At 42.0% G+C, this 23,518-nt stretch overlaps 1 protein-coding gene across 4 annotated transcripts in view; it reads left to right on the forward strand.

Moving 5' to 3' along the window:
- The window catches only part of celf5a (cugbp, Elav-like family member 5a), a 179,325-nt gene that overhangs the window by 95,683 nt on the left and 60,124 nt on the right, over nt 1-23,518 (forward strand). For all 4 annotated transcript variants that reach the window (XM_087174967.1, XM_087174968.1, XM_087174970.1 and 1 more), the window contains exon 3: nt 978-1,026. In XM_087174967.1, coding sequence (XP_087031093.1) covers nt 978-1,026 — 49 coding nt within the window. The remainder of the gene's footprint in view (nt 1-977; nt 1,027-23,518) is intronic.

Consider the following 23,518-nt stretch of genomic DNA (forward strand, 5'->3'; position numbering starts at 1 on the left):
TAAAAAAAAAAATTCCTACTATTGACCCCTGATGTATTAAAATATGTGTGTTTTTATTATTAAATCTATTTGTTTTGGGCTGAATTGGGAGGGGGGATCTGTGAACATGAATTATCTTGTAAACATTATATACAGCTATAGTACGTATATGCATATTATATGCATGTGTGGGTGGGTTTATATTCAGTATGTGTGCTAATATGTGACAAGGATGCAAGAAATGGTGCTGCAGCTGTTAAAAAACATGTTGTAAATCACAGCTGCATCTTCAAACTTTTTCCTCCAAACAAATCGGGCCCAAGTCTGGTAAAATTGTTCAGCTTGAACAACAATAATGAAAAAAGAAGGAGGTAAAATTGGGGAAGGAGGAGAGCGTGACACAAAAACTGTGATGACAGAGGCATCTAATCCAGGCAATGCCATTCTTATCAGGGTCCAGTGGATTAGAGTGAGCCTCCTAACCAGAGAATCCTTCCCAGCCAGACACTCTCCACAGCCCAAGGGCCTGGATCAATAGGTCTGCATTGATCTCTCTCCTCCTGTGGCTGGATTCACTTTTATTAGGACTGCCTCTGCATTTCTCACTTAGACACACATATTCAGCCCTTCAACCTCTCCATACACCTGCCATGAAAAAACACAAATACAAATGTACACACACACACACACACACACACACACACACACACACACACACACGCATACACACCCTATTTTATGTGTGACCGAGAGCTGAGGGTTGTTTTGTTTACACTGAATAACAGGCAGCAGAAACACTATAGTGACAAGTCAGCTTAGCTGCATGATGGCGTTTTGATTTCCTCTCCAGCCAAGGCACTTTGATCAGTATCGCAGAACCGCTATTAGTATGGGAGAGAGGACCTTGACACCTTTGGTTTGTAGCCGCTTGTTGTATCAACGACAGGCCGAGTCGCAAGAGCTAACTTCTCTGTTACCCTTTCTTCTCTCTCCTCCAGATGACTCGCCCCATCCAGGTGAAACCAGCTGACAGCGAGAGCCGTGGAGGTAGTTGTCGTCTTTTCTTCATCATTTATTCATCTCCCCTTTTCATCTGTCTCATCTAGGTTAATTCTTTTCATTCTTTCCTTCTGATCTCATCTGTTTCACTGCTCTCAATGCAATATTTCTTGTTCGCTGTTTTTTTAGAAAATAATCTCTCCTTCAAGTCTTTTTCATTCTTATGTTGCCGCACTTTCATACATAATTGTAGCAATTAGTAGCAACCGTTGCAAACAAAGTTTAAGACATGGTTTAAACCAAACTGTGTCTGAATGTATTTTAAATACATAGTGACATCGAACACAAAGAGGTTTGCTGTCAAAGTTTGTAACAAATTTTACTGGAGAAGTCTGTAATCTCGCCTCCTACCAACATTTATTTTATTTGTTACTGGTTCAGATCCTCTGGGTTTATGGAATAATCTGTGTTTTTTGTTTTCCTCATCCTGCTTGTGCCCTTGTTCTGTTTGTAATTGATTAAAGAGTCTGTGTTATTGAAAGGATGTAGGGCTCTGATGGGCTTTCCTGCTGCCGCTCTCTCTTTTCTTGTTTCCTATGCCAAGTACATTATCATTGCACTGTAAATTAGATGGTGCTTGGACTCAATTCTGTAGCCATCGCCACGCAAAGGCCCTGTTAAAGCCCACACTGCCTGATCTGTGTGCATTTGAAACACGAGAGTAAATGGTATAGAGGGATGGAAAAATGGAGCAGGAGCACGTACAGCTTGCCAAACAATCAATAAATTTGCAGGGTTCTTGCCAAGATCCTCATTACTTGGCCTTAATTCTGTTGTCTTTGATCTCTTCCGTTTTTGGAGGCTTTCATTTACTCACTGCCTATCTGCATATATGTTAATGAGATGAGGAGGCATCCTTCAAGTCAGTGGCAGAGACAATGAACCTTGCTGTTATTTTTTGGTGTGCATCTCATGTGTCACCCCGTAACAAAGCGAGTGGCTTTTTGTTATTTAAAGGAGGAACGCTGTTTTCAGCCTTTCTCATCCTGGTGGAGGGAGAGACAGATAGAGATTTGGAAGTGAAAAACAGGCGGGGAGAGAAAATGCATAAATGATGCCAACTGCATGCAGCTGCTGTGCTGCACTTCTGAGGCTTTACCTAAAAACCTCTGTCTGTTTCGGGTGAATTAGAATGGCTGGCCACTTGGCTGCCTGTCAAATGCACACAATCTTCAAAGGACAGCATAACCCCTTGAGATGGATGGAGGAAAGGCCAATAAAGATCACTGTCAGTCCTTTCTTTCTTTCTTTCTGTCTTTTTCTTTCTTTCTTTCTTTTTTCTTTCTTTCTTTCTTTCTTTTTTTCTTTCTTTCTTTCTTTCTCAACCATTCATTCAGAGCTTTAGAGGAGTGGTGAGACAAGCAGAAGGGTCTTGTGCTGTCAAGATTGATGTCTCCTATAGCTCCATTGATTTTGCCATTGTGGTACTGTGTGTCCACATTAACAATGACACTCAGCTGTCTCTTTACTTGGTTGTGAGTGGCCAGTTTAAGAGCTCCCAGGGCACTTTGGTCAGTATGGGGTCCTCTTATTGGCCAGCCATGGGGACCCCACTGAGGAACAAATGAGTGCTGGAACAGACCTGAGAGTTGCACATCATCTTAAATGAACAGGTCAGAGTGGTGCCACAGGGGCAATCAAACACTAGCGTGACTTTAACGGGTTAGGAAGTAGAAATGGAAGGGGTAGATAGGGAATGGATTTGATCTTCATTTTTCTTTTTTTTTTTTAGATCTCCTATTCTCATTCTGCTTCTAATCTGCTGGCCTTAATTCTTTCTGTGATAATCACTGGCAAAGATAATTTTGGTTTTCTCCATATCTGGTTCTGTCTTCAGCTGCTCTTGCTACTGTTAGCTGATGGACTGTGCTGCTGATGCTCCTCCATGGCCTACTTAGACAAGCCTTTGCTTCTTATTTGCTGTAAAAGACTGAAGCGGATTTGATTTCATTACTCTCCTTATTTCACACTGTCAAAACTGCCAAGATTAAATTTTTGTAATCTTGATTCGCATTTGCCTGCTGTTGCCAGAATCCAGATCAATAAGTTCAGGGCTATAAGTCAGTGTGGTGTAAAGGAGCTAGAAGAGCGGAGGAAAAAAAAATTAATTAGCCTCATGGAGGGAGGGACACCAGGGACAGACCTAGTTCTCAGACCTGCTCTCTCAGGGGCCACTTTTAGTCCAATAGGGGGCATATATTCCTCAGTGCACACAGTCACACTACAACACACAGTCATACTAATTAGTCCCTTAATCTCATTATGGGGAGGACAGTTCAGATCACCTGTGCCAGGTTGGCCATCCATAAGGGAAAGACCTGTTACTATGGTTTTATGCCTGCTGGACCTCCGCTCCTCCAGGACTAACTCTCTGCTGTTATTAAGACCAGACAGGCTCACACCAGACCAGTGTACTTTCCCTGGTTACTGTTGCAGTAAAAAATGAACCTGCCTGCCTCCAGTCATCAAACAGGACGACAGTAGAACATATTCTTCTTACTAATTCTTCTAAATATTTGATGACTCTTGGACATTTAAGCAAAACTGAGCAGTTTTCCTGCATAGATCTTCATAACTTTTATGGTGTTGGACGCTAAGAACAAACTGGTAAAAAATTAGAGTACATCCAGCCACTAGGTAGCTTCACTGAGGCCATACAAGTAAACCACCTTGCCTATAGAAATTAAAGGGAAATATATGGTAGAGTAAATCCAGTCAAACACTCTGTCAGCCCCTGCTGCCGCCTAGCAAAGACACACTGTGAAATGAATATTAATGGCCAATCACCTACCTAATCTAGCAGAACAGCAGCCGTTACACATTGAGCCACCAGCACCATGAATGTCTCCGTCACTGATGACGCAGACCATTCTGGGATGTTTGTGTTGGGGAGACTTTTAAAGAGGCGCAGCGTGGAGGCAGCAGGGACCTGTCTCTCTCGTTTTCTCCTCTCAGGTCCCTGATATGAAATAGATTGATTTTCCATCACATGTTGCACTGATGACTGGCACTGACTGCTGCTGATATTTCATTTGTGAAGGGCTGTTCAGCACCTTCTTAGAGGGCTTGGCGTCCTTACGCAGGATAAATCAGCTTTAACCACTTTGATTTCATACTAAACCCTTTACCAGCAGCTCCCCCCGTAGCAGTCCACCATTACTATCTACTCCTGCTTGTTTCCTGTTATTTTGAAGACTACACTTTCATTTGATTTTTTCTTTTGTGTCATCTTTTATTTTATTCATCTTAAAAGACCTGTTGCACTCACAGGCTAAATAGTTTTCTGTGCATTTTTCCATCCCTTCATGGCTCCTCTCATTTCCCACCTTAACCCATCTTTAAAGTTTTGAGCTCAGAGATTGTCCAGAAAGCAGAGAGGAGCAGGCTAGCTGTCAGCTGGGGCTCTGTTGGTGTTGCAGCAGGCCTGCCTGGCACAGCTAGAGCTACAGCCCACTGAGGAGGCCTGGATTAGAAACAGGCTCTGGCATTATCAAGACAGGCCAGCCGCCCACGCACACACCCACACAGAGAGGACAAACAGGCAAACACATACATACCCATAAGGCTCTGACACACACATACACAGTCTCCCTCTCTCTCTTTCTCTCATGCAAACACACACACGCAGTGGGAAATTGGATGTACATGATATTAGGAAAACGTGTGCACACACAGGGCCATGTCCAGTATATGTTACATATTTACACACAGGCACACACGCAGTGTACACATATGCTGAATGGAAGGGGTCACTATTCTTTGCAGGAGCTGTGTTCCATGTTGTGGGCCAACCAGCAACGTTGCATTGTGTTTGTGTGTTTACTCCAACTGAAGGACAATGAAAAGGTTTGCTCCAGTTCACTGAGACGTGACGGAACAAAGAGCGAGAGAGAGAGGGGGAGATTGAGAGAGAGACAGAGAGAAAGGCAATAAGTTAAATGGAAAGTGAGGGCAAAAAAAAGAAAGAAAGATTGGGAATCTAGATTGAGAGAACAGGGCTACATGCTCTGTTGCTGTTCTGTGCTCAGTTTTTGATGATGAATTTATCTGGCGTAAAAGACAACAGAGTGGTCCATGTATTAAACATCAGTGGCGTTCTCCTTTTCTTACTAGAGAGACGAGCTCCCATGTCAGAGCAGCTCAGTAATGAACCAAGCAGGAAGGCCTCTAAGCTCCGCTGATCCCCTTTAGAAAAGAGAGGAGGAATGTAGGAGAGAGGGGTAGTTAGGGGGGAAGGAATGAGGGGAGTAAAGACGGATGGTGAGAGTAGAGAGGTGAAAGAAGGGAATTTGTTCTGAGACACTAAAAGTGGGAGAGAGAGGAAGAGAAGTGCAAAATAAACAGAGAAAAGTGTGGATAAACCAGCGAGAGGGAGGGGCAGCAGGGGCAAAGCAAAGAGCTGAACAGTATATCTTCTCCCTTTGGAGAGAGGAAAACTATAGATTACTGGTCACAATGTGCTTGGCTGGGCATAAATGGAGAGATCTTGAAATAGTAGGTAGCATGTTCAGAGGTTGTGGGGATCAGGGTGAGCTAATCCAATGGTAAGGCCAGCTGTGGGTCACACATTCAGAGCTCGCACTCCTTGTCCAAATCCCCTCTGGTGCTCTTACACAAACAATACTGATACACAGGCCTTTGCTAGCCCAGAGTTCAGTCAGCTAACTCCAGCAAGCTGGTCTGGGATGTTCAGGTCACTCTGCCTGTAAGCTCTTAAATTTACCCTCACATCAGCACAAACTAGTTTGTTATTTTGAAGGGGAGGGGTGGGGTGAATTGGGTTTATGGGAGACAGACAAGAGGAGAGAAAGCAGGAGAGCAACAGACAAACAGAGGGGAGAGAAAGAGATGATGAAATCATCTCTATAGGGATGTACTTTGCTCCTGAGGGTCAGATTGTGCTGAGGCTGTAGCAGTTATGCAGAGTCAGTGGAAGAAGTAGATCACAACAATTCGCTAATACACTGGGTAGGTGGAGATCAATTAGCCTTATCTAACAAACTACTGATGATAATACCAATGCAAAACTTGCTGACATGGCAAAGAACAGGAAGAGAACGCAGAGTGATGATGTAATGAATTCAGCTAGTTGAAAGATGCAGTATTTCTGCAAACACAGTGTCTCGTACTCTTTTTTTTTTTTTTTTTTTCAACAAAATATACTATTGTTGCAACTTCTTTGGTGCACTCAGTCTGCACATACACATATGGAAGCAGCAGCAACTCGCATAGGGTAGACAAAACAACAAAAACACCTTATAATCTGGGATTTAGAACACTGCAAACTCAAAAATGACAAGAACTGACAGCAAAATCTGGACATTGTAGATTGGTCATAGTTGCATGAATTTGAGTGTTGAGGACATTGCATCTGCCCCCATACTCGCCTGTGAACACATAGATAAATTCAGGTAAACACACAGTCATCCTCATTCCCCTTCTTTATTTTTTCTTTTTTTAATAAAAAAAAAACCACACACATCCTCTCCGTCCCTTGTTCGTTGCGATGGTCTCGTAGCGTAGGCGGATCAGCAAAGGTTACTGTTGAACACAGAAAGGAAAGGTCAGAAATCATGTTTAGTTTTCCTGAGGCCGGGAGGTAATTCCAGCCAGCAGATTGTGTTCAGACGAGCAAGCAGGCAGGGCAGGCCAGTGGTGGAGATGTTCATGCAGAAGGAAGCGAGGCGGGGATGGGGACAAGGTTATCCAGTCAGCCACTGCCTCTCAGCCCCTCCGCTGTCACCCTTAATAACACCCTCTCCCTTATCACCGCAACAATCACCTTGAGAAACAAACTTGTCTTCTTTCAGAGAGGGACGGAGATGGGGAAGAGACGGCCCCTCTATGCATCTGGTCTGCCATTCTCATTACAGCACCTCAACCTGTCTTTGGGGACAGACAGACTACAGATCAATTTAGTGCTCAATTCTCTACGCTTTCTAATTCTTTCTCTCTCCTTTTGTCTCGCTCTCGCTCTCTTTGTTCCCCTTTTGTTCTCATGCCGATTTTCTCTGTACCCATTAAAAACATCAAAACATGTTACTTAGTAGTTGTCCAAATTGCACTGACAATAAGAATTCGTAGGTTCTCCACCACATAAATATGGCACTTTAATGTTTGAGTTGTCAGTTTTAGAGGCATAATACATATATTATCTTATATCTTACTGTGAAATTATATTATTGATACTAGATATTTTGACAAAGACTAAATGGTTTTGTCATATCAAAGTGGGCCATTATTAGCATTGTGAGATGTCCTTAAATTTCATCATGCAGTTATTCCACGTACCGTTCAGTACAGTGGACTGTGAAAGTAAATATGTTGACATGATTGTTATGTTTCACTGTTCATTACCTGCCAATAAGCTCTTTGTGGACGATTGAGATATTGCAAGTAATAATCTCCCAACACTACTTCATAGTACCTTCTATTCATAGTGCATGCTAGATTAGCGAAGAGGCTTTCTAATGCTAACCTACTTAGAATGAATGCGGTTATATGGAGCAAGCTGAGCTTTTTAAGACTTGGATTATTTACATTTTGTTTTGTGAACCTTTTTATTTTATTGGCCATTTCATTTCCATTCACTTCAAATAATGTGTGTGTAGTGCATTAGGTGAGAACAGCAGCATCAAGTTTTATTCTGCTTCTTCCAAGTGCCTTTTCTTACTCCTTAACTTGAATTTTGTGAAATAGGATTCCTGCAGATTTCTGAGTTAAACAAATGTTGACACAGAAATTCAACATATTATTAATTGTGCAAGTAATCATAAAATTTGTGCAGTTCATTTTAATTGAAAACATTTTTTCCAACCCTGTTAGAAATTGATGGTGACCTGCTGATGTGACATCTTCTGTATGTGTATTCACAGTGTAAGCAGATAATGGCAATGACAAGCCCATACTTTGGCTGTGGTGTAGATTTGTGTGTGTGTGTGTGTGTGTGTGTGTGTGTGTGTGTGTGTGTGTGTGTGTGTGTGTGTGTGTGTGTTCTCTCTGTGGACTTGGTGCTCTGTGATTGCAGTGGAGCTGGAGAGGCCAGACGAAGGCTCTGATTGGAGGACGGAGTCTATGCAACCTCTGCCAAATCACTGCAATCACCCGTTTGCTCCTTCTCTCTGCTTTAATGACACCACTTCATAAGGAACCAGGCTCATCAAGCAACCCACCACACGCACACACACACACACACACACACACACAAATATATATGCACAGTGAGGTCAGGCTTGGCAGATCGGGCGGGGCACGGCAGGCCTCAGAACAGGGAGAGGAGGTCCACCAGCAGATGGAAGGAGATTAAAGCAGACTGGAGACACATGCAGACAAGGAAATGAACACACACGCACACATACACACTCTTAGAAATAAGATAGACAGGGGTGATGGTTTGCAGTATTGGGTTTCTGAAGTCTGTATTTACAGCATACATAGAGGAACAATTATTCATACAGGTAATAGAATCTTAGTGAGATATTTGTCAGAGGGTTTGATCATTTTCAGCCCAACAATAGAGCTTGCCCTTGTCTCCTCACTGCCTGGCCTCTTCCCAGCGCTGAATTCTCTGCCCTAATTTTATGAGACCTTTGCTCCCTACACTCCATGTGGAATAAAAAATGCCCTGTTTGTTCACTGAGAGAGGCCAAATACTGTTAGGAGCTTTGGAGTGTACAAAAACTGACAAGAGGGAAACAAAAATGATTGTTGCTCAGGCACAAACGCCGGCACATTTGAATACACACAAACACGCTCATGCAGGCTCTAATAATCAGATATGCATTCATGAGCAGAAGCCATACTGAAGTTTACAGTTGTTAGTTGTTGAAAGCTAATAGATGTATGTATCTAATAAATAGCTTTTCAGTATTTACAAGGTTATGACTGTGTTTACACATTCATATTGTTTTTCAGTGCGATTGCATTTTCAAACGCGTTTTCAGTTTGCCTGTCCGTGCCATTCTCGTGAGCACGATATTTCAGGAGCACCATGAGGGAATTTCTTCAAATTTGGCTCAAATGTTCACTTGAACTCAAATATCAACTGATTGGAATTAGGTGGTCCAAGGTATAAGTCAGTGTGACCTCACAAAAGAAGTTTTTGGCCATAACAAAGGATAAAATGATGGCGTGAAGACATTTTATATCCAAATGGTCAAATGTCAACTTCACTGTGACATCATTATGTTCTGCGAAAACAGTTTTGGTCATTATTCAACGCTGTAACTCAGGAACAGAAGGGGAGGTTGTGACCATATTTCCTGCAACTTGACTGGTTTGCAGAGGCATACAACCGCAAGGCGGAAATTCCAGTTTTCTTTGGTTGCTATTATATGAAAATGACCTTGGATCTCTCATGAGTGGGGACATGAAAAGAGCATGAGTGACAAATAGAAAATGAGAGACAGAGCAAACACAAGAGAAAGACTGGCGAGGGAAATAAGTGATGACAAAGAAAGAGACAGGGAAGAAGAAAACAAGAGCTTTTTCCACCTCAGGATATGGACAGAAAGAAAATGCCTTTCCAGTCAGTATAAAAGAGAACTCAAAATATATGCAATGCAGTCACTTTTTTTATTTTTGTTTACACAATACAACACACTACAACTTTGCTATGAAAATGTTGGTGGAGCACTTTAGTGTGGGAGAATTGAAAATAAATAATGACAATAAGCCTCCTCCCGATAAATGAAAATGCCAGCACATATATTTAAATATATATTTTAAAATATAAAATCAAAATCTTGCACATTAGATGCATGCAGAGTGACAGTAACAGATTTTTGAGAGCATTTAAGCCCTGCAGGTATAAACCAGTTTCAGCAACAGAAGGTTAAAGAAACAAGAAACAAAGTTAAGGAGAAAACAACCTGTGTAAAATTAGATCTGCATTCAGATTCAGTATCTGTAATTCAGGTAGCTCTCCATGTCTGTCCCTCCAATCTAACCTCTCCTTTCCTCTATCTCTCCATCTCAGCATATTAACTCCATTAGCCTCTCATATCACCCTCTGTCTCTCTCACTGTCAGTCCACGCCATTCACTTAAATCACCTTGTCATGCTACCATTGGACTGGAAAGGACACCTGCTCCAAGCAGAGATGTGGAGGCAGTGGGTTATACAGAGATTAGTACTCCTGCAGGCCACAAAATACAGTACTTAGTAGAATATTGAATCTGTTAGAAATTTGGTTATGTATTCTCAAGCGTATTTTGTCTGCGACTTAAGCTGTGGAAGCTATTAAAGCAATGACAACAGACAAGGACATAGGGATGGCGACGAACAGCGCAGGAATGACGCGCCTGTGATGCACCATTAGGGAATGCCAACGTTGGTTCAGTGGGCACCGTAAAGAGGCTTTTAAATTAGGCCCAGCCACGTCGCACCTGCCTTTTTCCGTCTCACCTGCTGAGACGACAAATAGTGCTGCGAACACGCACGCACTGTGACACACAGCCCCATGATTACCCACCCGCCCACTCTCCATCCACCGTCTTTCCACCCATCTGCCAGTCAAACGAGTGCAGAGGTAATGGAGAGAGAAGCAGTCATTCTGGGGCTGTAAAACTGCAGCAGCCGAAAAGATGATTGGGGTAACCTTTGCTTTGGTGCATGAAGGAAGGAGGAGTGGTTCAACATTATGCATAAGTATTCGTGTGTGTGTGTGTGTGTGTGTGTGTGTGTGTGTGTGTGTGTGTGTGTGTGTGTGTGTGTGTGTGTGTATTCCTGACTGAGTCATTATTACAGCACTACCACCTGAAGTACCAAGTGTTGATATGGTCATGCTCTGACTGCCCTGGCATTGCCATGGTTCATGGTAACTTGTGATGGGAGTTTGTATTTTCTCCTTTTTTTTTTTAACCTTACCCTCTCACTAGATCCCTTAAAGCTTGCACTGTTATTTGTATCAGGTTTATCCTATCCTTTAATGTGTGCTTTGTTTGCCTTTGCTCTCCTGTATTCTTTTTTCTGTAATCTCTTGACTTTTCCCCTGGCCCCCTCTCATTGATGAGTCTATCAGGCAAGCTGGCATTGTCAAGGATGATTGGGGAATGGTTCTCTGTGCAAAGAAGTTAATAAGCGTATCCCCAGACAATTCAGTTCTTAGGGGCTTTTGGGTCCAAACACAGGCCATCCTGATTGTCTCTTTGCAAAGAAAACATGAAGAGGGCCTCTGATAAAGAATACAAAGGCAGCCAAAGTAGCATTGGGGAATAATAGAAGGAAGAATGAGGCTTCAGATGGCTGCTGTACCTTCAGCTGCAGGAACTCTGACCTGACACTTGAGCCAGTTTTATAGAACATGAACTTCAAAGAACACTTTGATAGTTCAGGGTGTTATTGGGGAAGATCTGAGGGTCCGAACTGTCTTCTCGTTCTAGATTAGCTACTGAGTTGGACTCAGACAAATGAAAGAGGTGGCACAGTGTCTTGATAAGGAAGAGATCTGGAACACTTGTTATTCCTTGTGGAATGACAACAGCTGATACAGATCCACAGTAGTGTTTTTTTTTTTTTTTTCCTTGCACATCTTCTTTCTTGCATCCTCAGTATCCCCCTACAGCAATAAACTTGTCACAAAACCCAAAACATGACACATCATCGCTTGAAATATAAATAAGCCCATTCGTTACCTATTGATTTTCCTACCATTAGGGAAGCGAATAGCTCGGCTGTTGTTGATGTGGAAGATATTGTGGGTCAATATTGTGTTGCTCTTAAAAGCCACGGGAGATTGTTCAAGGAATTTGGTCGGGGCAAAGAAAAGAGGCCAGTCTATAACTCTAATATTAAGAAAATGTCTGGAGTAGTTCAGGGACATGTGCCTGGCATTAATGTTATCAGGGAATCGGGGAGCTGTGCAGGCACAATGTGCTTTAGGGAAAGGTACAGCCCTCGACAGCTGCCTGCCTGAACTGCTGGCACACATCAACCTAATACGCAGGATTGGAAGCGGGGATTGATTCTTGAATGTTAAAGTGAAACCTTGAAGCACTGCTGCAACCATCCCACTCTGACTGTTGGAGTGAGGGATACTATTGCGCTGCGATTTGGCATCCTAATCTGATCAGGCCTCTTAATCTATAGCAGCTCAGTTTAACAAGACCAGTCTGACAGCAGGGGCAGCAGCCAATGACAGGGGGAACATGTTAAATCTGGGCCTATCAGGCGTAAGACAGGAGAACGGCGTCTTTTGGCTGCATGGTGGGTGTAATGATAGCAGTGGTATCGGGAGATGCTCCCTCTCCCAGGTCAAGGAGAGACTGGAGTTTGAAATGCTGAGGGATGACGAAATCCCCGTCTCACTGGCTGTCAGCCCCCTCAGATAGTTGTCGTCCTCTTTCCTCCTGTCCCCTCCATCCTCCTGTTATTTTAGGAATCTATTCTTGGCCTCCCAGCATGTACAATCTGAATTATTTATCTGGAGAAATGGGATCCCTGCACGACAGTGAAACAGGATTTTATTTGTACCATTTGATTCCATTAAAATAAACAACATACGGACCCAGCCATGACAATTTTACCACATCCCTATCTAGCACTCGGCAAGAGTTCTCTATTATCATTTATCTTGTTTAATCTGAATCATATCTTTATTATGATTTTATCATTATCATTATAGTTCTACAAATTCATTTTTGCCCACATTAATAATTCATAGAAAGCTGTAATAAAAACTGACAAAATTAAGTGGGTTTTGTTTTACACATGTAACATGTAACAGAATGACTCATTTCACTGTTTTGGAAAACAGTTTATTATTTATTTGAGATTTTGCATATATTTGACATACACTGATAACTATTTTATATATATAGCTATAATATCAGAAATTATAATATTTTACCCTCTTTGTCGTCCACCACATTCTGTAGTGTGTGTGTGTGTGTGTGTGAATTTTTCATACTATGTGTGATTCTTAGTAACCCACTTAATATTGTCCTTTCTTTATTTTTTGCATATGATGATGACTAATTGCTTCTTTCCCTTCTTATTACATGAGCCCACAAACAGAACATGAAAAGCTGAAAACAGACAGACAGATAGCTCTGTCTCAGTATGAAATGAATGTGACCTACAACTACAGAGAAGTAATGTACAGCAGCAGCACAGAGGAAACAAAGGGTTCTGTCAAAATCCTGCACTATCTCACCCAGTGTGTCTGTGAAACCCTTTCTTTGCTCGTGTGTGCATGTCAAGCTGCTTGCCTTCTATCTGGATGACATTAATGAAAGGTGAAAGAGGGAATAATCAAAGATCACAATATTTTACCCTTGATACTGATGCATGTTCGTACGCTGCTGGCAGGAGAAATCTCCTTGCTGCTCAGCTCAGCTCTGATCTGACATTAGAATTCCCTGCTACATTTCTCTCTCCAGCTCACTCGTCTCGCTTTCTCTCTTATTCCCCCAGTGTACCCCCCACCCCACCCCACCCCCCACCTACCTCTGTCCACTCGGCCCGAATGCAGCTAAAGGGTAAATGTAGCTCAGGGGAAGTGCGCTACCTCCACCACACAGTCCTGGGGCCCACCATGTGACCTGGACCTCCCAACATCTTGCTCTTGTACTTCTCCTCCTCCTCTTTGCCTTTTTTCTCCACAACACATCTCTTGATCTCTGTCCACCTCACTGACCTCATCCACAGAGACTGATAGAACAAACGTCGAGAGCGAACAGCTTCTCTGCCAAATATGGCTCTGTTCAAAAGTTCACCTGTTTTGCAGAATAACACTAATATGGCCTTTATACAAAAAACAGAGCATGTTTCAATTACGCAACTGAAGGGACCAAATACTACAGTTACAATTACCTTTTACCTAATGGCATTTGTAGTTATGCAGAATGAAGGATGAATGAAAAATAAACATAAATTCAAAATAAACATGGCCAGACAAAATGCCAAATGCCGGTTTAAGCATAGTATAAAGTCATGCTGAAGCATAGTAGAATCTAATATTTTGGAACAGCTACTAACAAACATTTTGTTCACTGAAGACACTCAGTTTTATTTATGTAGCCCAAAATCATAACTTTGTTTTTTGGGGGATTTATAATCGGAGAGGAAAATCTCCTTTAACAGGATGAAAAAAAAATCAGAAACCACACTAAGAGAAACACACATGCTATTTTACAGTGCATACAGTATCAACAGTACAGTATCAATTGTAAAATTATGATATGGAGACACAGAATTCAAATATTAATAATAAATAATATATATTAGAACAAAAGGTTTAATGAAGTGTATTTATACAATGAAATATTTACAAAGGACTTTGTGTGATAGCCAGCTAAGAGGTTTACTTGCAGTTCATGTGAAGTCTGGCTTATAACTAATACTGCATTCACATTGATGTAATTCCTGACATTGGATGATGTATATGTTTTTTCTGGCTTGTTAGATTAGAATTATTGTGAATGAGCAGGTTAGTTTGCTGTGTGTGGGCAGCAGATGTTTTTGAATATTTCTCTGTGATGGCTTTGGTGCCCAGTATATCTGTGTCTGCTAGCATGTGTCTGTGTGTGTGTGTGTGTGTGTGTGTGTCTAGCTGTGTGAGGCTGAATGGCACCTTTCAGAGTGGGGGTGAGACCATGTGGTCTGCACTGACTGCTTTGGAGGGGGGCAGGAGGGCCCAGCTGGTTCAGGGAGTAGAGCTCTCTGACTAGCCAAGGCAGCCTCAGAGCCTGCCAACCAACCTGACACACACACACACGATCACACAGTGCACGGTTAAGAAGGTTGTACACAGAAAAACTGCTGAGAATCACACACTACTCTCCATGCAATTAAAAAGATTTATTTTACCGTCAGTGTGGTTTGGCTATGACTTCTACAAGGTGCAGTTTGTCTGTGTGTCTCAGCTGAGCTTGTGCATGGAGATAAACATAACAGGCAAAGAAGTGTGAAGAACACATTCAGGCCTCCTGTTTACATGGGGACAGTGCAACCCACAGAGCTTCCTGAGATTCAATCATTTCAGCTGACCGGCAGCCAGAATTTGGTGAAGATAGCGGCCTACCTCCAACAAAATTGTCCAATATCCTTGAATGCAACATGCAGGAAAAAAAAAAATCTTTATTTGTTGGCAGCCAGGTGCTGGCCCTGCAAATTATACATGACCACAGGTCCTATTGATTCTCTCTTGTTTTTCTCTGTCTGATAACGCATTGTTAGAGTAAAGTTGGTCGAGCGGACTCCCACAAATTGTTTTGCAAACACAGAGGAAAAAAGAACAATCCAGAAGCTGTCACATGAAACAAAAAGAATTTTCCCAGCTCATAATTCTATATTTCTCTCTGATTCCGTTTGTTTTATCCAGTTGTGTAGAAAATGCCATTTCTTTAACATTAAATGAAAGGACTTAATTGGATGTAAGTTTTTGTGTTGGTTGTGTGGCAGAGGAAAACTATTCTGTATTTACTGTATTTACAAACGGCTGCTACAGCGCATTTGAAGTCACAGTTATGTTGATTGCTACTTCAATAGCTTGCACAGAGAACAATGGTTGCTGAAACAATACATATTTTAAATTTTATTTCTCCTGGGTTGTAGCAGCTCTATTTATTCTGACCTCCATCCCGCCATACGGTCCACTGGGTCTCTAGTGAAATCTGAAGTGTATCTCTAAATGGTGTGCAAGTGCTGCAAGACTTGCACAAATTAGCTGTGTTAAAGTATATGTATGCCGTCGATGGAGGGAAGGCTCACTGGAGGCACTGTGCTGCTTATCTGAACAGCGGGAACGTGAACTGAATGATTAGGTGGTCTAACCATAGGCGTCCACCCCCTCTAGCCTGGCCATTTTCACTACTTTTCTATACAGCAGTTTCTCTCTGCAAATAGTCTAAAGGGTAAGCCTAACCAGGGGCTATGTGTGAGTGGATGGACGACAGAGAGAAACAAGAGCTCTAAAAGGAATTTGTCATTTTAAACAAATTGGTTTGGAAAGAATCAAACTGAGCTTTTCTCCCCATTTAGTCCTAACTGTCAGGATGGACAGAAAAAATGCTTGACCTGAAGTGGGAGTGTTACTGCTTACCTGTAAAACCTGTAAACCTGTGAGAGGCCCTAACAGCGCGTGGTCCCCAGTTTCTCCATTAGAGAGCCGGCTTGGCATTCGGAGGGAGTAATTGGCTGGATGGGGTTTCAGCAGGCTTAGCCACCCTGCTGGCACAACGAGCCTGTCTGTCCCCATCCCTGAGTTGCTGCTCTGCTAGGCATGAGCACAGCCAGCTCAACTGCTGCCACGTCCCCTTCAAAGCCTGCAGAGAAGCTGGAGATGGCAGCAGCTGTTGTCCCAGGGGAGCCGCAGGAATTCAGGGCCTCTGGTCATTAGTGAGAACCAGTGTGCTGGGACGAGCCTGGGTCTTAGACAGCTGGGAGACCTCTATCACCCCTCATCCCTTCATTCCTCCGTCCCTTTCCATTCCCACATCCCTGCCAAGAAGGATTCTGTATTCTCAACCTCCTTGGCTCTCATGCAAGACTAAGAAAGGTTCAGTCCCATGTGGCAGGTGTGGAAGGAGAGTGGAAAGACAGTGTGGGCTGTGGGCTTTGGGGAAGTAGTTTTCACAGAAGGGATTTTTTGGGTATGTTTTTGGGAAAGTTTGGAACAGAAAAAGGTGGGGGCGCATGGTTTCTATGTAATTGATAATGAAACATTCAGAAGAAAGTGACTTGTGGATGAGGGCAGTGAAGCTTGTGTCATTCTTTGGAGCATTTAAAAGATTTACAGATTGTCCAAAAATATGTTGTTTAAGGGGGACATTGTAGCTCTGTTGTTTGGCTAGCTATTACAAAGTTTTCATATTACAAACATGACCCATTGTCTGTTCAAGTTAATAAGGCAGACATTCAAAAGTAGGGGACAGCTATTATTAAAGTGCAATTGCTTACAACAGCAATGAAATGAAAAATTACCCTCTTTTTTCCATTTTTCCACATAACTGTGCCGCAGGTTGTTATATTTTAGTCCTGTTGCAGAGGGTTGCCCTTGGGAAGCAGATTTATGAAGAATTTGCCAAGATCCACTTACAAACTTATCCACACTGTGGATTAGGAGGTGCCGCTCCACCTTTTTTCCTTTTGTACATATGAATCTGATACAATTTGTTTTCACAGCAAGTATGACCTTGGTGCAGCCAAAGTCGAAATCATAAGAATGTTTCATATCCAGAATCTTTTAGTGTATTTGCAACTAGAATATTTTGCTGAATGGATTCAGATTGAAATATGGATTCATTCTTGGGTGCCAGGAAAAATTGAAAGATGAAATATATACATTTATTTTTATACTATATTATTCTAAATAAGATGGAAATGTATATCTAAACATAGATCCTGATGTTTGCGCGCGTGTGTGTGCGTGTGCGTGCGTGTGTGTGTGTGTGTGTGTGTGTGTGTGTGTGTGTGTGTGTGTATGTATGTGTGTGTGTTTTGTTTTACTACATTTGTGGGGTCCAAAAACCCGGAGCCCACTGTAAATGTTGGGTCTTACAGCGTTTTGGGGACCAAAGTGCTGAACCCCACAAGTTTGAACTGCTGTTTGAGGGTCAACAGTTGGGTTTAAAGTTATGATTACCTTTAGGTTCGGGTTAGGACTCAGTTGAAATGGTTAAAGTTTGGGTAAGGGGCTTGGGAATGCTTTATGTCAATGACAAATCCCCATAACTATAATAAAACAAGGATATGTGTGTGTGCCAGGCGCGTGCTCGAATGCACAAACTCTGAGCATGTTGTGATACCATCTGACTTATGAGTCACTGACATTTGGTGTGTGCTGAGACATAAGTCTCTGCTGAGTGGAGTGGGGAGAGCGCGCCCGTGTCTGTATGATACAGTGTGTGAACATCTGGAGGGGCCCAGCACCACATAGTTCTGGACTGCTGTCGGCACTCATCATGATGTGCTCTCCCTGGTTTTTATTATAGCTCTATGTCTATCTGGAAAATACATACATAATACATTTTCCCCCCATCATTGTTTATGGATTAGGCAGAAAGGAGGCTGGTAGGGGAATACTCAGCTGTTGCAAGGATATACAAGACGTGAAAAAGTATCAAGGGCATTAACTTTAAAATAACTAAATCACACTTCAAAAGGCAGCTGCAGAACATGCCACTGAATAGTGTCTAAACTTGAAAAGCAGTTCGCAAATATTTTGCAGTGTGAGTTTGTGCAGGGCATAAACTAAATGATAAACAAATAAAGCATGAATTCTAAGAAAAGATTAAGTGCCTGAACTACAGTTGGATTAATCACACATTTTGCAAAATTAAAGCAAAGAAGAAAACAGGAAAATTTATAAAATAATAACAACATTTTGTGAGTCAGAAAGATGCACTGAAAGCATAATCATACAAAGTTCTTGTAGTGATTTTTGGAGTGTCATAGGCCCATGGTACTGGAGCAGACCAGCGGATGCACAGTGGAGAAGTGGACTCAGCTACAGGAGGGGTTTGAGAAGTTTCTGTTCATCATCTGTATCATTTCCCACTGTGAGTCATAATGGCTGATAATTGTATGTCAGCCTTCATGCAGACCCACAAGCACCCTGCTGTTCAAACACTGTTCCACATGGGTGTTCCTGTAGGATGATAATGTCTCTATACACATTGCTAGACAAGTTCAAAACCGGTCAACACTAGAATGGTCTCAGACATCTTATTTATCTTAATTGCTTAGTAACATAGTAGCATAATGTGCAGTATGAGTTTCTTCAGTCAATTCTTTATTTTTGCAGTGCAATTTTTGCTTCTTTTAAAAAGAAATCAAGGGAAAACATTGATCTGTATGGCTAGTGTATGTAATTAAACAGACAGGACATGAGTGTAATGTTTCTGCTGCATTCACAACACTAGGCCTTGTGTGATAAACTGCTCTACGCAACTCCGCACACATGCCCAGGAGAGAACATTTACTTTTTTCTCCCCCTGCATTTTCCTCTGTTGGCTTTGCATGCATTGTTAAATGGGACTGATGGAGGTACCTTGGCCATTACTCACCGCATTGCCTGGCTAATTTCTGTGCTCTTACAAGTACAAAGATGTCAAGCAGGAGCAGCAGGCTTACCTTGGCTTCCCCTGAGACCATTAATCCTTTGGCTGGTGTCGTCCCTGCCTGCACTGGATCACCTGGTTCACAGCGTTGCTAGCAAACTGCTGTTCCCAGCCTTTTTTCCATTCTATCTATTTATTTTGGTTGCGAGTCAGCTCCCATCACCAACACAATCTGATTGCATTGGAAGAGCTGAATAACTCTTTAGGCATATAGACTTTCTTCTTAGAGTGAGAATTGCAGTGAGATTTTGTTTGTGTGTATGTGCGAACACGCAACCGTATGTACGGGTGTGTGTTTCAGAGAATGAGGAAAGGTGTGGAGGTGGGAGGATAAAAGCTGGTAGACTAGTGAAGATAACACAGAGAAAGTGAAAGTGAAATTCTTGTAGACATATGTCACCATAACCTTCATATAGCACTTCTGTTTTTTGAATGACATGCAGACCTTTAAAAAACATTTTCTACAGTCAGACTGAATTTCTTAAAAAAAAAAAAGTATTTTCCCTCAGAGGTATCCCAGCTTTTAACAGAATCCATTTATATTATGTGTGTGATCTTGTGATCTTACAGATAACTCTAGATTTTGCAAGGTCAGTGGTCGGGGATAATGACCTTCTACTGTACAGCCACGTTTTATTACTACATAATTTTAGAATTCATGACAGGGGTCCAAGTAGGGCTGAGCAAACAACCAGCAAAGGATCAAAACCACATTCCCCAATGCATGAGTTCATGAATTGTCTCCTTAAAACAATGCTACCTTCTCTTCAGTCGGGAGTTATGAGGTCATGAGGTCCTGATATAGTTTTATCATTCACAACTACCACACAGCGGTACATGCAACATGGACAGAATCACATTGTCGAATATGAAGAGAGCATGCCTCAAAGAAAGAGAGCTTGATGAGCGCCAAATTAAAAGTTTAAATCATTAATTTAAATTAATTGTAATCGAGGTAAAAATTTGAAATAATCGTGATATTGATTTGAAGTCATATTGTCCAGCCCAAGTGTCCAGAGACTAACACAGGACTTAAGCTGGCAGTATACCTTAACTCTAATCAAAGTTTGCGTGTTCTTCATGCAGATTGGTCGGTTTGCGACCACAGAAAAGCCCATCCTTGATTGCTTTGGATGTGGGCTCGGGGGACAAGTTTCAAATCTACCTGTTGTCTAAGTTATGCCCACACTTGGTAGATGGTAAGATTGTGAGACCAAAATTAATCAATTCCAGACAAATTGGAAAGAAATCCATCCTCTGAGTCAGCGCCCTGAATGTCTAAGGATCAAGTTGTTGTTTTTCACATTGCATTCACATTCTTAGTACCCCAGCATCATACCAATGCATGTGCTGTTTTCAGTTTTCTGTAAATGCTAATCTTACTATGGATATGGACATATGTACCTGCATTTATGCATCTTTCAGGTAGAGGATTATCATATGCATTGGTCTGGTTTAGCAAAGCTATTCAGTGCTTATATGTGCACTGAGTCATTAAAGAACAATAGCATCAAACATTCAGTCAGAATTTATACTGGAGCCTTTTGTTTCTGAAGCTTTATCATCACAGGCTGACTATTTTGGTTTTTGTCAGGTTGTGTGCCTGTTGTTTCAGCTTTAGAAGAGATACGTTTTTCTAAAGTTTTACTAATGCCACTTTGTGCATACACTAATTTTACTGCATTTTTTATCTCAAAGTAAATTAATGCAAATGGGCCAACCTCCAGATCGACATCTCGATTGTTGAAGGCCATGACCACCAATGAGAGTGTTTTGTTTGAAAAATAAAGTCTATTTAGCAAGCTCAACAAAACATTGGAAAACCATCAGTTCTGCTTTCCACTGAAATTGTCAATAGTGGAACTCATAGTGTTTGTGCAGGCAGGAATATTCGGTCATTTGCTCCACTGAGGTCAGCTGATCATCAGTTGCTCTTCCTGAGCACCAGGTACATAACCTCCCACATTATAGCATTTGGCCATTCCAATATGGGACGACTCTCTGAGCAGGGAGAATGCTTTAAACCGAGCCATTACACTAACGTATTTGCCATAATGGTAAACTATGAGGAAAATGTTTCTGACTAAAGTGTCATAATGACATGCAAAAAGATGAAACAACCCAAGATCGTGTAGTTTTTAACCTTTAACAGAATGAGGTGATACTGCACATCACAATGTTAAGCATAAACGTCAAGAGGAACTCTGTAAATGCCTTTCAGAGTCACAGCTGACACCATTTCATTTCAAGCAGAATATATAGAAAAAAACAGTTCAAGTACAAAAAGATATTCAACTTAACATTTATTCAGCTGAATGCTGTACTGTAGTGTTCCTCTTTCTTTCCATTCTCTCTCTTGCTCTAACTCCCTTTATCTTTTTCTTAAACAATTTCCCCTACTATTTCAGGATATAAGAACACATCTTCATCCAGCAGTGGAGCGAGGAAAGTGAGCGATGGGGTGGTGTTGGTGGTGGAGGGAGAAGGAGAAAGAGGGAGGTGGACAGTAGATTACCTTTGCAATTTCAAGAGAGAATGCAGCTTATAATGATCCGGGATGTTCCCGGGAAAGGTCAGCTGAAATTGCAACAAGCGTAATTAGTAGCTTATCAATAATGCATCCAAGGGTTCAGTGGGTATGCAGTCTCAGTCCGTATGTGTGTGTGTCTGTGTCTGTGTGTGAGAGGAGCATACACGCATGGCTGGGCAGGTGTGAGTGTGTGTACCTACACACCTGTGTGTACCCAGGGATGACCAACGAGAGCTCTTCTCCTGACATTCATTAACATAAAAACACCTATATGCCACTCAGGGGAGCTGCTATAAGCATTAGCATGCAGATCCCCACTAACAAACCATACTGCCCTACAATAGTGTTGACACAACTGGTGGTATTACAGAGTGATGGAAAACTTCAGGAGACACGTCGATCACTAATGCAATTACTATTGATCACCTTGTCAAAATTAGGGGCCATAAGGGGGGGAGGGGTTATGAGATAAGGGTATATTTTGCATGAAACATGCTGAAAATATTGAAGTATTATGCAGAATTGGTATCAGCTCGCATGCAATCACCAGCTAATTATCTAGTAGTGGAATACATTCCCTCAAGCACCGTCTAGGTCCAGGCACACTCTCTTTCACTGGCTACTGTTGAATGTCAAGTCCTCTCGTAGAGAAACTACATACTTTATACTTTTTCTTACCTCTAAAACTTCCAGGAGATATATAGACAGCAGCCCTGACTTATAGATGAAGAGGAGCACTGATATGACTATTTACTCAATGAATTAGATAAGGGACTTTACTTTGTGCCTACACTTTTTTTTATAGTTTTGCTGTTTGTTTTTATTTTTTAAATTATTATTTTTGTCTTTCTACCTTGGATACCGTCATCTAGCAAATCCCCATGGTGCCAGATGACAGAAGTCTAGGTTATACTAAAGCTCATTTAACAACCATCCTTGCTCATTTCATTTCATAGGATTGCATCAGAGACATGATCAAAAAAGATGCTCTTCACGCTTGTTTAACTTCTTTCTTGATCAACACTATTTCCATTTTCTTCCATCATATTGCACATCCACACAAGGGCTGATAATGTAGCCACTAACTTTCACTGAGCACATCTTTGAATGATTTCAGTCAGAGCATACTGAACTGAAATATTAAGATAGAAAAAAGGAAACTTGAGTATCTTACATAATTCATTAGGGATGTTCTTAGTCAGACCCCTGGCTAGCTGATAAGGAGATCAAGACTGAGGTAGATATTATCTCGCCCACAAAACCCTTTCCTTACCTCCTTCTCCTCCTCCAGCAGGTGAAGTATGCCAGTTCTTCAGATCAACGTTGTGCTTGACGGAAGAGAGAAACCTGAGGTGCATGTTAGTGGTCGAGAACGGAGGGGCGGGGGATTGCAGGGATCGAGTGGACCTCAGGGAATGTGTGTGTGCACGTGTGTGTGTGTGTGTTCGCAGAATTGTTGGTGTGTGTGATGTAATGATCCCAGGTTCTTTGGCCCCTGCCTGTTGATAAGTTGCTGCAGAACACATGAACGGGGGAAACGGGAAGCAAGCGAGATGAATGTGATTGGATTGCCGGCCGAGTACAGCCTCTCCCATCTGTCTCAGAGTCTGCCATCCCATCTCACAGGCGGCAGGAGGTAATTGGGTTCATTGTTCTCACCACAGGATCCCCCGGATTGAAAGCTTCATTATCTGGATAACCATGAATGTAAATGAACCACACGTATGCAGTGGGGTAATGGGAAAAAATAGATCATTGCTTGGCACAACCACAACACACAGCGCATCCCCAAACGCATACAGTGGTCGTGCAATTTTTTGTGCAATCACATGCAAAAATACCTACACGTGCAAACGTTTCTACAGCATTTCTTTATTTCCTTTCCCGC

Source organism: Seriola lalandi, unplaced genomic scaffold (assembly GCF_002814215.2).
Source record: "Seriola lalandi dorsalis isolate HSWRI2012SDOR001 ecotype SW California unplaced genomic scaffold, Sedor1 jcf7180002054402, whole genome shotgun sequence".
Taxonomy (NCBI): domain Eukaryota; kingdom Metazoa; phylum Chordata; class Actinopteri; order Carangiformes; family Carangidae; genus Seriola; species Seriola lalandi.